The sequence below is a fragment of the Myripristis murdjan genome, chromosome 4 (genome assembly GCF_902150065.1).
Source record: "Myripristis murdjan chromosome 4, fMyrMur1.1, whole genome shotgun sequence".
NCBI lineage: Eukaryota > Metazoa > Chordata > Actinopteri > Holocentriformes > Holocentridae > Myripristis > Myripristis murdjan.
The window spans coordinates 32,411,910-32,427,379 of record NC_043983.1 but is presented as its reverse complement, the minus strand read 5'-3'; the positions used below and the strand labels follow the sequence as shown (position 1 = coordinate 32,427,379).

The following is a 15,470-nucleotide window of genomic DNA, read 5'->3' as shown; positions in this document are numbered from 1 at the left end:
TAATGTCTCTAAATACATGATCAACTTTTTTGCGTCATATTTAATGACTTCCACTATTTTAATGGGGACAAGTGGGTAAACATGAAATTAACATAATGGTGTGTTTCAGTGTCCTGTACGCGTTTTGTACGCACTGGTGTTTCTTTCGTTTTGACCTCAGGCCTTTAAAGCTGCAAAAAACATCAGAAATATCAACACTGGAAGTAAAATTGTTTAAGTTGTTCTGGGTGACACTGGGGAACTATAACAGGACACCGATAATCTTCAGAATAAAATATATATATGTATGTGTATATATATATATATATTTAAAAACAACTTCCCCCTTCTTTAGCCTCACCTGTCGTGCCCACACCTGTCGTGCCACCTGTGGAAACAACAGCCACACCTGCAGCAGCGCCAGTCTAGTTCATGTGACATTTGAGAGAGAAAAAAAAATGATTCCCACGAGAACTTTGATGTATACGGGGGGTGAGTAGGGGAGCTTATGTATTATATTAGGTCGTCAACAAGAACCATAAGTACCTGCCACATAAACTTGAGTAACTCAGTTTATTATAATCATTTTCTTGAGGTTTCAATTACTCGGGGAAAACTGACTCCAGTTGATTAAAAAAAAAATGTTGGTGAAATTGAATTGTTAAAATATGGTAGAGAACGAAGTAAATGGCCTCTCTCCCTGGTAAATCTTTAGTGATACGGATGGATACCGTCGCCTTGCTGGTGAACGGGGTAACGTTACCGGGTGTGTGAGCGGAGCTCGGCGTGACGCTCCTCCGCAGCGCAGCGGGACTGAGCAGGCTGCCTGCCCGGCTGCGGGGTGGACGGACGGAGCTGGGACTCTGAGGTTGGAGTCTGTCCGGAGCCCTCTTTCAACCCTGCTATCCAGGCGGACATGTACCGTGGATTAACGGCATGTTTTCACTTCGTGTTGCCGAGTGTGTTTTGCCAGGTTGCCGGCTGACACGCCGGGAGGCACCGACGGATTCGGGGTCATCTTGAAAATTAACGGTCGTCCGGTAAGATCCTCACGAGAGCGGCTCGCCCGGCTAGCCAGCGTTCTGCCTTCTCTCTTATCAGCTAATACTTCCATCACCTTTACCCAGATTGCCAGCCAACACTGCCGTCATTTTTTCCACTTTTAATATAATGTGTCTACAGTGTCTTCGCTAATGTACCTGAGGAATAGTCACGGCTACCTAACTAGCTAACATGCTATCATGACTGTAAGTTAGCTTGAAGCTGGAATGAGCCAGAGGTGAGCTCCCCGCTAGCTTCATCATTTTAAGGTTACCTGAATGCTAATGGGTGTTTCTATCTCATGTGGCAGATCATCACTACTATTACTGTACTGTAGATGTGAAATTAAATTAAGAATGAAATGGTTAGCTAAGTTTCTTAACTGATTTTTAATTAACGCGTCTCCCTTCGCCGCCTCTATCACCTCAGTGTCTTTATATCACTCAATATCAATCTGTTTTTTTTTTTTAAGTAAGGGTCTAATTATCATTTTCAAGTTATAACAGCAGTTTAAAGTAACTCTGCAAACTTGGAGGGGATGAAAAATGGGAGTGACACAAGGCTCTCCTGATGTGACCTGCAAACACAGATGACAGCCGCTCAATTAGGCGAAAAGTTTCAACGTATTCAGTAAATGGACCTTCGCCTTAGTATTTCCATGTGCTGCTCTGTGTGTGTGTGTGTGTGTGTGTGTGTGTGTGTGTGTGTGTGTGTGTGTGTGTGTGTGTGTGTGTGTGTGTGTGTGTGTGTGTGTGTGCAGTCCCCTCAGTGGGTTAGACTGAAAGGCGATAAACCTCTATTCATTCACCTGACGTCCAGCCGCCTCTGCCACTGTCTATTGGAGGTCTAATTACACGGGCAGACCTGATACTTCCTTTGCTGTTGTATTGGGGGACACGCCACGCCAAAGCCTATTGAAAAATCCGCAAATTTAATGGAGCTTTGGTTATAAGCTGGTGTAAGGTACGGGCGATATCATACAAGACTTCCCCGAGTCTTTATTGTGTTCTGTGATTATTCACCATAGATACTGAACACCAAGCCGTTTTTTTTTAAAATTATTATTATTATTTCAGTATGCCTCTGACTCACATTGTAAAAGTTGGAATATTATTAAAGTAAGTGCTGATTAATGAAAGTAATTAATGCCGAACTGAAGAGTTGCTACGCTATTATTCATAAACTGTGGGAAGATTTATTAAACGAAGCGTGTGCCTTTGCCAAGGAGCAAGACGGTGTTAAATTCACAGATGGTGACTGGAGTTCGTTGCGTATTGCTTCCATGCAACAGACCGGGGTTAGTGCCGTTGAGTGGCTGGTCCAAGTGTAGAACTACTGCCTGTGGATGTATCGAAAGTTCAGGTTTGCATAGTATACAGCTGATAGTGACATGGCCTGTTATGACAGTTGCAATAGCTATTGCAGAATGTGTAAGTAATGAATTCATGTCCATTAGTCCACCGACTCTGTAGAGGGAAAAAAAATAAATGAGCTGGTTAGGGTTGGTGAGTGATGGTCCTTTTCCACACATTTACCTCTTCAGTAGCTATGTAGAAAAACTTAGAATGAATGCAAAATCTGATATAGTAGAGTGACTTATTATATCACATTAGTCAGAGTACAACAGACAGAACAACTGATTCAAATCTGTATTACAACTGCTTTTATACCTTTCATTAACTCCACCTATTGTGGCGCTCAGATCAAGTAGTAGAAGTAGTAATAATTGCCGCAGTAGTAACAGCAGTTTTATTAATAGTAATAGTGGTGGTGGCAATAGTATTAGGAATAGTAATAGCAGTTGTAGTTGCAGTAGTTTCCTTTGTTGTAGTGTCTTATATTTCCTGAATGCTGTGTCAGAGGCTTCTCCACCCACACAAGAATAAAATTATGCGGGAAACAATGAATATTTGGATTTTTGGGGCCTTTTCTTTGCATTAAATCAAATTTAAACATTGTGTAAAGTGGCACAAAAAATCAGATCAGCAGATTCAGTCCATAGACATTGGTATCAGGCCTCAGAAACCCATATCCATTGAACTCCAATTGCTTGAAAATGCTCTTTTGGTTCAATGCTTGTAAGACCGGATTTTCTGTATTGACTGTCTCATGTATAAATATGTTAAGGCACAAAGTGAGTGTGTGTGCTGACTGGTTTATGTCCTGCTCCAACAGGCTGCAGCGTGGGATCTGCCATGCAAGGTAGCCAGAGATGAGAATGAAGCCCAATTGCAAATTTCTCCTGGGGCTTTGTTCCATGTTGGCCCTGGGATTCCTCTACTACTCCTCAGGGAGGCTCACCTTACGAGGCTGGGGCCACAAATCATGTAAGTCCTCTCTGGGTAAACTGGCATTACAGGCCCAATCACAACTCACTGTACATGTTTTGTACACATCGGGGTGTAGCTTTATCTTGAGCCATGGTGACGTGAGGTGTGAGCGTGTGAGAGCTGAGGAGCCTTGGAAATTGTCCAAACAGCGTGTGCATGCCAGCTATTCTTGGGTATCTAGGGCTGCCAGCTGCTGTAGATATATCTGGGGATGGAACGATATATCCAAATTCAATATATCACAATACAAAAGTGTGACAACCTGTATTACGGGGCAGAAAAAATGAATCGTGTTATTAGTTGCATTTTATTCTACTGTAGTAAACACAAAGAGATGGCTCACTCAATAATGACACAGGCGCTCCATTGAAAATTATATTATTTGCTCTTTGTGATGAGAGTATTTTTAAATTGTTTACATTCTAGAAATTCAGTCCTGTTTCTAGAAATAGTTATAGTACAGAAATAAACATAATTCTTTGTTGTTATTGAGCTTTCATTTGTTACATTGTATCATGGCTGTATGAAGCCCATATCATGAACTGAATTATAAGATGAGTGAATCATCCAGCACCTTGTTACATCACATAACTGACAATGTATTTGCCAATAAGATCAAAAATGAATTGTGGCACACTTTGGTGATGACAGTGCAAGTACTACCACATCCTTTATTTGTCCTGACTTCATGTCAAGAAGGCCAAGAAACATCCTCTAATGTCAGACTCAACTTGGATTGCAGACTTTAGCTAATCTATGACCATTATCAGCCTCTATTCATGACCGATAAAAAAATGCAACAACTTTGATAGATATTATCTTCCACACAGGTGTATGAAGCGAGCCCACCCCCCTTTTAATGTCCTGTAATTCACACAAAGTCACACAAGTCTCACAGAGCAGAGGAAGTAAGCGAGCTAATTAGAGCAGAGATCCAACAGGACCGACTAACAAAGAGATGAAATCACCACTATATACAGTACAACTGGAATAATCCCATGTTGTGTTTTTGGCAGCAGAGCAAGGCTTTGAGGCCTATGTAGCTGAAATGCGTTGTGCTGAGTCTCTGGTGTTGATGAATAACCGTATCAAACTTCAAACCTCAGAGATGTTTTGGTCATTTTGGACTGAGCGGCAGTAAAAATACTAGGCCGGCTTTACTTTCATGCAACTTTCATGCAATTAGTTGCAGATTGCAAATTAAATTTTTTATTGTTTCTGTGTCACCGAATCCATATGATGACAGAAACCCAATTCATGATTTTCATTGGGCGGTTCTCCAGTGGAATTCCAAAGCATCTCAGTTTCTCAGAACAAAAGTTGCGTTCAAGTTGCATCATGTAAAGTCAGCCTTACTTGTTTTCACTGAAGTATTACAGTTCCTGCAATTCACAGTCAATTCATACAGTTTTTAACTTTAACTCTGTTTATCTGTTTCACATTTTCTTCAAAAGTGATTATCTTTGCTGTCAGGCTATAGAAGTTTTATCAAGAAAAAACTTCTCTCAAAATACTTGAACCTTGGCAAGTTCTGCAAAAGAAATAGAATATTTTCCAGATATAGTGCATAACAGTTAGGGTAAAAAATCAGTTGTGGGTTCATGTCTGTGAATAATTTGATTTAAATTGTCCAATCCATAATGTGATGGAGAAAATCAATCTATGTTTAACATTGTACATTTAGTGCTGTCAGTGTTATTGTTGACTGAAGCTATTATTGAATGCAGGTGAAACAAAGTTAATGGTTTTAATGACTGATGCTAGGGAAAAACCAATAATCATGGTGACCTTGTATGGTACAAATGAGGTAGTATCTTCATATTTATATTAAACAGAAATGTGGAGGACAGTATAGTGTAAAGTTTGAGTCATTTCTCCTGTATGAACCTAAAGAATGGACAGATACTGACCTAAATAAAAATAAATAAAAAATATGGAATTGCAAAAGCAAGTCAGTTCACACATGAGAGTGTTTTTCTGTCTGCAGCCACTATCCATTTGACTTTTTTTACCAGATGGGGGAGCTAATACATTTGGAAAGGGTTTTATTTAGCCTGGATGTTTTCATCAGCAGTGTCTGCCCAAGTATGAAGATGCCGGGCACTTAGTATTGCTCACCCAAAGATGAAAAATCGGCAGCTTTCCTCACAGTTATTCAATACTCAATGACATGTCCAATCACTGAGGTGCTGAAATAGATGCTGGGAAGAGGTTTGAGTGCTGAGTATTTCCCTGACACTCATTGCTATCAAATTCTTCATGCCTGACATATTATATTAGATCACTGCCAACATGCTTTGCTTTTGGACTTTTTATCTTTGAAATAGGGATTTAGTTTCACAGAGTCAGATAATAATACTCTCCCCCTATTGCTGAGACTGATTACATGGTTAAAATAGGACATTATGATGATGATGAAATAACAAGCACAAGCATAATTGATATATCATGGAATGAACACCTTCCAGGGTTTTTTTCCCCAACATCTGGATGCAAGATTTTCCTCAGTTACTGTGCATTATGATTAATTATTCTGTGCCACGAGTTTTGTACTTTCATACTATTTTGAGGCCATAACACTGTTCTCACATGGAAAATATGGCTGTCAAGATCAGTGTGTGAGGTTCTGTGGTTATTGTAACAAACGGGGTAATTTGACATGAACGAGGTATGGTATCTCCCTTGTTAATATTAGATGGATCATCTTGATGTCAGAACTTACATAAAGTGGAGATAAAACAATTATTCTAACTAAATCTGCTGCTGGCAAGAAGATATCACCCATCATTTGTGAGTTTTTCCTTTCCTTGCAAATCAGACACATCAGCAAATGTCAGAAGTGTCAGAAGATTTGCTCTGAGCAATAATATGTGTATGATTTTGTTTAAAACGCTGGATGCACATCCCTCCTTGGCTTTTATATTTTTATATACTGATACCGTTTTATTGTTGCATAATATAAATTTGAAGAACAAGCCTCTTGGCAAAGGACAATACTGTGGACTGATTTTTCCATTAGAGTGACATTCTTCTTTTGTGTGAAAAGGCATTTAATTGAGTTGCCACTGTAGATTTTTAATGTAGAACAGGTTATACCAAGCTGCTCTTGTTGTGTTTTTGGGAAGTTGTCCAATTTAGCGTGATATTTACTGAGTAAATTTCATATGTCACTGTTGGTGTGTCTGTAATAGCACTGACATTCACAGATCACATGCAGTTGTTTCTCATGGGTAACACAAACAATAGCCCAACTGTATACACTACTTTTTCCTTTTTTTCCCTTTCGATCTGTCAGCTGCAACTCAAGTTCTATGAAAATACACATATTTCAGAGCAGAAAATTACTTTTTTACCTCAGGCATGTCAGCATTTGCTAGCAATTTATGAGCAATGTTTGTTCACTGCCTGCTGAGTTCATAAAAGGGGCGGAGGAGCTGAGGCCGGGATTGGATCTGAACACAGGCTTGATTTGAAAATAGCCCGTTATGTTTGTTGATTAGTGCACTTAAGCTTTTCCTGAGTTTCTAAAAATTTTGCCTCACTTAGAAAAGTGTTTGGCCAGGCAGTTCAGAGAAGACTAGTGAAGTCTTGTCAAACCAACCTTAAAGCAAAACTCACTGTAGAGATTTTATGGCTCATGTATCCCACCTGTAGTGGTTAGAACTATTCCTGGATGTGCTTGGAAAGGTGTGATTTGTACTTTTGTTACCTGTTGTCACTTATTTATAAAATCGATTCTCACACAATGTGATGAATGTCTGCTGGACTGTCTCTTTGACTTTCTTGGCCTTTCCGCAGATGACATTTACAGCTCAACTGATCAAGATTTTCTGTACAGCTGTCTGTCAGCAAGATGGCTCTCTTCTTTTTGTCTTCTTTGGCTGCAGTGTAGCATTGTTTCATACATTATGGAGCGTGGTATTATTCGGTACAACAAAATTCCTCTAAAACAAGTATATTTCAGTGCAGGGTTAGATTTGATTTGTTTAAACATGAACTGTTATGACCCTGACCTAGGGGCACCAGGGTCACACACGATGGTTGCCCTGCTCTTCCCACTCCCAAGTACACCAGCCAACAATACACTATTTTGAAGGCAAAGTAGCAGTTTTATTAAACTTCAGAGAGAGCACAGCCAAAATAATAAATAAAACCGCTAACTCAAACTCCCTGCCTTACCTGTTAGAAAACAAATTAAACAAAAGACAATCAAACTTACCTACCTCCTAATCTAAAGTAAAACAGGAGAAAAAGAACTATAACAAAAAGGCTTCTCCCTCCTACAGAGGACTGCTACTTCTCTCACTAATATTTACAATATTTACAAAGGTGGTGACGGGGTCACCACAAAACACACAATGCTAAGGGCAGATAATTTTCCACTATTCAAAACCGATGTCTATCTAACACTCAAATCACAGACGCTGGAAATAGTTGGCTGCTGTCGGTTGGGAGTCAGAGAGTCAGAGACTGACGGCTGGGATCAGCTGGCATTTAAAGGGAATGATCAGCCAATCAGCGGCAGCAGCTCGGTCACGTGGTCAGCTGGGAGAGGCTCGCACACCTGCAGCTCATGAAAACAGACAGCTGATTTCTGATGCAGAGAGGGAGGGGAGAGAAAGAGCTGTCAGCACACAACAAAAAGTAAACACAACAGATATATGACCCCTGGTCATAACACCTCCCCACCCAAAGAAAATCAAACATGTTCCCCCTACAGAACATGTCTGATTTTTTTTTTTTACACTAACTAGGAGCGAGACAGTGCATCAGCCATAATATTGTCTAAACCCTTCTTATAACGAATTTCAACATCAAAATCCTGAAGTAAAAGAGACCAGCGCATAAGGCGTTGGTTGCTATTCTGCATCCGGAACAAAAAAACGAGTGGGTTGTGGTCGGAGAAAACGACAGTGGGCACTGGGCTGGAGCTAACATAAACAGAAAAATGCTGGAGAGCCAACAACAAAGACAGGGCCTCCTTCTCAATTGTGCTATAGTGCAACTGGTGTTTGTTGAACTTTTTGGAGAAATAGGCTACAGGATGGTCAATGCCACTGTCATCCTCCTGCAAGAGCACTGCGCCCGCTCCATGCGCACTGGCATCCACTTCCAACTTAAACGGACGCGCAAAGTTGGGAGCAGCGAGCACAGGGGCACTGCAGAGGAGAGCTTTAGCAGCCTCAAAAGCGGACTGACATTCCCCCGACCACTGAAAAGGGGTTTTAGGACTAACTAAACCTGTCAACGGAGCTGTGACGTCAGCAAAGTTTTTACAGAAGGCCCTATAGTATCCAGCCATCCCCAGAAAACGGCGGAGTTCACGGCGCGTTTGAGGAGCTGGGAAATTCAGAATGGCCTGCACTTTGGAAGAGACAGGGCTAACGCAACCCTGTCCCACTTGCTTGCCCAGATATGTTACAACAGCCTTCCCAAACTCACACTTGGCCAAGTTGAGGGTGAGGGAAGCGTTTTGCAGCCGGGTGAAGACGTCACAGAGAGTGTCCAAATGTTCAGACCAGGTGGATGAATACACAACAATGTCATCTAAATATACACCACAATTTTCAACGCCACACAACACTGTATTCATCAGCCGCTGGAAAGTGGCAGGTGCGTTCCGTAGACCAAACGGCATGACGGTGTATTGCAGGAAATGATCCGGGGTGACAAAGGCACTAATTTCAGAGGCACGGGGTGTAAGTGGAACTTGCCAATATCCTTTAAGGAGGTCCAATTTAGTGACAAATTTGGCCGAGCCCACGCGGTCGACCAAATCGTCCATGCGCGGGAGAGGAAATGAATCGGGTTTGGTGATGCTATTCAGCCTCCGATAATCATTGCAAAAACGGGGGGTCTGATCGGATTTGGGCACCAACAACGATGGTGAACTCCAGGGACTACAACTGGGAACAGCAAAACCATTCTCCAAGAGATACTTTACCTCTTTTTGCATTACAGCACGTTTGGTTGGATGGACACGATATGCGTGCTGTTTTATGGGTTTGTGATTCCCTACGTCAATGTCGTGAGACAGTACGTGTGTTTGGGTGGGAGTACCACCGAAAAGTTTTGGGAAATTTTGGATGAGCTTACTAATGTCACCTCTGGCCGAATCACACAAGTGTGCCAAATGGGCATCTAAATTGGACAAAATCTCAGTGTTACACAGGCGAGCACATAAAACAGAAGCGCCAATGTCATCCAGCCCGTCATCTTTTGGGTCATAAGCGGGCCGGGAGACAGCGACGGAGGCTACCGGAGAGACTACCGGCGACGAGGCACTTGATGCGCGGTCAACATACTGTTTGAGCATGTTGATGTGGCACACACGAGTTTTCCTTTTACGATCGGGGGTTTGGATCACATAATCTGTGTCACTGATTTTGCGGTCAATTACATATGGGCCGGAGAATTTTGCCTGCATTACAGAGCCACCAACAGGTAACAAAACTAAAACACGGTCACCTGGCTGAAAAGAACGCACCACAGTTTTCTTATCAAAATTTTGCTTCATTTTGGACTGAGCAGAGGAGAGAGACTCACGGGCCATTTCACAAGCGTGATGTAATCTCTCCCGAAATGAACTGACATAATCCAAAATGTTCTGGCCACTGGACTGGTGGGAGAGCCACCGCTCCCGCAACAGGCGCAGAGGACCGCGCACAGTGTGACCAAAAACTAACTCAGCGGGACTGAAACCCAAGGACTCCTGTTGAGTTTCCCGCACAGCAAACATCATCAAAGGCAACCCTTCATCCCACTCACGGTTCGACTCCGTGCAGAATTTGCGAAGCATACTTTTAAGCGTCTGGTGAAACCTCTCTAGGGCACCTTGACTCTCTGGATGATAGGCACTGGACGTTTGGTGTTTGACATTTAATTCAGACATTACCTGAGCGAAAATCTTAGACATGAAATTTGTGCCTTGGTCGCTTTGGATGCGTTTGGGAAGACCAAATGTGGAGAAGAACTTTACAAGTGCTTTGACAATGGCACGGGCCTTCAGTGTGCGCAGCGGGATAGCCTCAGGATAACGGGTGGCTGCACACATCACCGTGAGGATGTACTGGTGACCAGACTTGGTTTTTGGTAAAGGCCCAACGCAATCGACAATGACATGCTCAAATGGTTCACAAATTACTGGAATGGGATGCAGTGGAGCAGCAGGAATCTTTTGGTTCGGTTTACCAGAGACTTGGCAGGTGTGGCACGAACGACAAAACTTAACCACATCCGACTTTAAGCCGGGCCAGAAGAAATAACGCAAAATGCGTTTATAGGTTTTGCTGATACCTAAATGACCAGACAGACAATGATCATGGGACAGAGTCAAGACCTGCAAGCGGAGAATCTTTGGGACTACAATTTGTCGCACGGACTCATGTGTAACACTCGAAGACCAACAGCGCATCAGAACACCATCATCCAGAAGGTAAGTCACAGTCTTATCAGGGGATTGCTTATTTACCTGGGACAGACAGTATGTTAAAGTGGGGTCAGTTTGCTGTTCTCTAATGAGATGCTCCCTATCTACTGGCATTTTCAGACACTCATCGGGGCAAAGCTCAACAGACACGTTACATTTTACGTCACCATTTTTGTGGGCTGCGCTTGTCTGAACAGAATCACTTAAAGAGTCACCTAAATCCACACACTCAGAAGTTTCGGGAATTGTGCCCGTCTGAACAAAATCACACAGAAAAGAGTCACGTAATTCCACACAGTCAGCATTTTTACGTGCCTGCGCACGAGTGACGGCACACACAGGAAACAGAGGGGGCGAGTCTAGCGCAGCGGGCGAGACGCAAACCGTGAGGGTCGGGTCGTCAGTAACTACCGGGGACGGAAAAACTTTCCCCCCCGCCACATCATTTGCAAGAATTAAGTCAATGCCAGCTATCGGCAGCTGGGGCCTCACAGCAATTTTGAATTTGCCTGACACGACTGGAGAGGTTAGCTGGACAAAATGGAGAGGCGCACGCACCGCAGTCAACTCTACTCCCCACACCAGACTATCTGCGCCATAATATGAGTCAGCCGAAAAAGGCAGGACACCTTCACGAATGATTGTTTGTTTTGCACCGGTATCCCGGAGGATAGTAATTGGGACGCTATCTGCCTCACCCACTAAAGAAACAGAGCCCTTGGTCACAAACGGACGGAAATCTTCATCGATCTCCTCACACTCGACTGAGGGCTGAGGAGGAATAGATGTGGATTTGGTGTGAATCAGACCAACCGGTGAGGGTGTTTTGGCATTTTTGGACAGCTCTTTCTTTTTAAGAGTGGGGCAGTTGGCGATGAGGTGTCCTATCTCATGGCAATAGAAACATTCTCGCTGTTCCGACACAGCAGTGGGGTCACGGCGAACACTTCTGGGGGACCTAATTCTCCTGCTGGGAACTGGATCCCGCCGAATTGGAGGAGAAAAGGCACTTTTGTGCGTTAACGCAAATTCATCGGCCAATACGGCAGCAGCAGTAATAGATGAGACCTTCTGTTCATTTAAATAAACAACAACACGCTCTGGGAGACAGTTTTTAAATTCCTCCAGCAGGAGGAGCTCACGAAGGTCATCCATAGACCTAACCTTGCTGGCCTGACACCATTTGTCAAAAAGCGCGCCTTTCTCTCTCGCAAACTCTACATAAGTCTGGGTGGCAGTCTTTTCACATTTTCTAAATTTCTGCCTATAGGCTTCAGGCACTAATTCATAAGCACGAAGTACGGTGGCTTTCACAATATCATAGTTAAGACTATCCTCTATAGACAGAGATGTACATACTTCCTGAGCCTTACCTACCAGTTTACATTGGAGCAGGAGGGACCACATATTTTTTGGCCAGTTCAGAGTAGCTGCTATGCGCTCAAAAGCATTAAAATAGGAGTCAACCTCAGACTCTCTGAACGGTGGGACTAAGGCAATGTGCTTACTCACATCAAAGCAGTCTCGAGCTCGGGGTTTAGGTAAGGGTGGTCGGGATGCTGGGATGGGACTGGAAGCTACAGAGGCTCCCCTCTCTAGCTCCAGAGCCCTTACCCTCAAGTGCATGGCTTCCACCTCCAACTCACGGTTTCGCAGCTCCACCTCCCTTATACGCAGTGTCAATGCGAGATCCTCAGTTTTCATTCCTCGCGAAGGGGGGTCCATGAGTGGGGTTGTAACACCAGCTTCACCCTCAGCTCCAACTTCAGAAGCTGATTCAAAGTAACCCCTGGCACAGAGCTCCTGAAAGACTAGCTCCTTGATTTCTTGTTTTTTTGCATTCAGAGGCACATGCACATCAAAAAAAGTTGCAATCAGACACAGATCATCCCTCGTACATCTATCCAATTTTGCCACTGTTGGATCAGTAGCGAAATCCTCCAATTTAAACTCCATACCGCCACCCCCACAAAAGAAAAGACTGCCAGCCAGACAAGCAGAGACAAAAAGACAAATACTCACCAAACTTACCCGAAACGACGAACGAATAAAATAATTGACGAGCCCCCAAATCATGTTATGACCCTGACCTAGGGGCACCAGGGTCACACACGATGGTTGCCCTGCTCTTCCCACTCCCAAGTACACCAGCCAACAATACACTATTTTGAAGGCAAAGTAGCAGTTTTATTAAACTTCAGAGAGAGCACAGCCAAAATAATAAATAAAACCGCTAACTCAAACTCCCTGCCTTACCTGTTAGAAAACAAATTAAACAAAAGACAATCAAACTTACCTACCTCCTAATCTAAAGTAAAACAGGAGAAAAAGAACTATAACAAAAAGGCTTCTCCCTCCTACAGAGGACTGCTACTTCTCTCACTAATATTTACAATATTTACAAAGGTGGTGACGGGGTCACCACAAAACACACAATGCTAAGGGCAGATAATTTTCCACTATTCAAAACCGATGTCTATCTAACACTCAAATCACAGACGCTGGAAATAGTTGGCTGCTGTCGGTTGGGAGTCAGAGAGTCAGAGACTGACGGCTGGGATCAGCTGGCATTTAAAGGGAATGATCAGCCAATCAGCGGCAGCAGCTCGGTCACGTGGTCAGCTGGGAGAGGCTCGCACACCTGCAGCTCATGAAAACAGACAGCTGATTTCTGATGCAGAGAGGGAGGGGAGAGAAAGAGCTGTCAGCACACAACAAAAAGTAAACACAACAGATACATGACCCCTGGTCATAACAGAACAGTTAGCTGTTTTACACTAGTATTTTAATTGCCAGTATAAGTAAGTGCTACACTCTTATCTGCATAATTAAACATTTACAGTTCATACATTACATATTTATTATCTAATGTCCTGGGGAGCAAAGTAAGTCATTATCTAACATTGTGCAGGTATTGTTTAATTAATTGAATTAAATTAATTATTTTCTAATGCTGTGTCCCTTCCCAGATAGTGTTAAAGGCACTGACACCAGGGTGTTGTTTTATTGACTTGCTGACTCCTCCTGACCTTCTTGGAATATGTAGTAGACTAGTGTTAAAACAATTGGCTTATTCGGTTAATGAGCTGATCAACAGAAAATTATTTCATTATGTTTTTGATACTTGATGAATCATTTCAATCATTTACTGTTTACTTTTTCTTCACTGCTGTTCAGATTAAAGAAGCAATTTGAAGACATTAGTTTTGGCTCTGCTGTGTTGTGATGGACGTGTATTATTTTGACATGTTGAACATATATGCATTTGCTCACTTTAGATGCTAACGTCTCTCATAATGTGGAGAATGGCTAATGAAAACGGATGACTAAAAATAAAAATGGCCATTAACTCACACTTTTGTGTTGCAGACACAGAGGTGGATAGCATATTCTCCGTGGGACATGTAATAGTAAGATCAGGTATAGGAACAATCCTCCAGCTCCCATTCATTCAAAGCAGGAAGCCATGCTGTGTGGTTTTGCACTTTACAAACACCAGCAATGGACTTCCACTGCTGCAAGGTTTCATTTTGTAAGGTTTTATTACGTTACAGTCAGCCGAACCAAAAAAAAAAAAACACTTTCTAGCATTAATGCCCTGCAAAACTAGCACAGCGCACGTATCAGAAGCCGCAGTGTCTGAGTTCTTACATAAAGGACTCTGCCTCCATTGGTCGAAGATCAATATAACCTGAAATCGGGGGCGCAAATCCGACTCCACCGCTGGGGGGGTCAAGTCCTCAATTTCTAAAGAGAGGGTGGTGCACCAATATTAACCGCCACCCGACACACCTGACACGCCACCTCCTGACACATTGCCTCCCGCCTCCTGACACACCGCTCCCGACACACCGCCTCCTGACACCCGCACACCGCCTCCTGACACCCACACCCGACACACCGTTGGCTTATACATCAGCTATGTTCACCGTGCGTTGCGTATCCCTCGTACGACAGTATAAGTATAACCAGGGCTTTAGTGTTTGATGTTACAGTGCGATGAAAGGAGTACTCAATCATGGCCGATTCCTGCCCCCCCATCCTAACTCATGGATGAGGGGGGCATCTCTGAAATGTGGGGGGGACTTTGACCATTTGACCCACCCCCCACCAGGTGATTTCACCTCACCTTCAAGCAGAGAGGGGTAACTAATCAGTGAAATCACCTGGTGGAGGTTTTGGTTGGAATGAAAACCTGCAGACTTTTGGCCCTCCATGGCACATGATTGGATACCCCTAGTGTAAATGGACTAAATGTTGTGAAACATTAATGAGAGCTACAGAAAAAAAAGCACAGAATATTGGCTGTGGTAATTTTCTTTCCAAAAACAGTTGTCAGTCATTGTTGGCATTTTTCACAGAAATCAACTGGTATCATCAGCTGCAGGTTTGTAATCTCCAAGTAACCAGCAGGACCAGCAGTTTTTGGTTAAATGAAGCACAATTCAGAAACTTTTTCTCCAAAACGTACCTCAGGAAGACAGACAAACTGTGAGGTCGTAAGTTGAGAATGATAGGTGGGCCGAGCTCCACTCACTGCTCGTACACGCTTCCCACAACGGCCAGCGATAACAAGCTCTGCTTATCTGGCCTCCATCCTCTGCCTTTACAGCCAGCTTTTCCATCAGCCGTCCAGGATCAGGCCACAGCTCTTCACCCAACAACACACTCTGTTCTCCCAGAGATAGTGT

At 43.2% G+C, this 15,470-nt stretch overlaps 1 protein-coding gene across 1 annotated transcript in view; it reads left to right on the top strand.

The window, feature by feature from the left end:
• The first annotated feature begins 761 nt into the window (after positions 1-761).
• The window catches only part of st3gal3a (ST3 beta-galactoside alpha-2,3-sialyltransferase 3a), a 51,035-nt gene continuing 36,326 nt past the window's right edge, over positions 762-15,470 (top strand). Inside the window, exons 1-2 of the mRNA XM_030050321.1 lie at positions 762-1,019; positions 3,196-3,347. Of these exons, the coding sequence (XP_029906181.1) occupies positions 3,233-3,347 (115 nt within the window). The 5' untranslated portion in view covers positions 762-1,019; positions 3,196-3,232. The remainder of the gene's footprint in view (positions 1,020-3,195; positions 3,348-15,470) is intronic.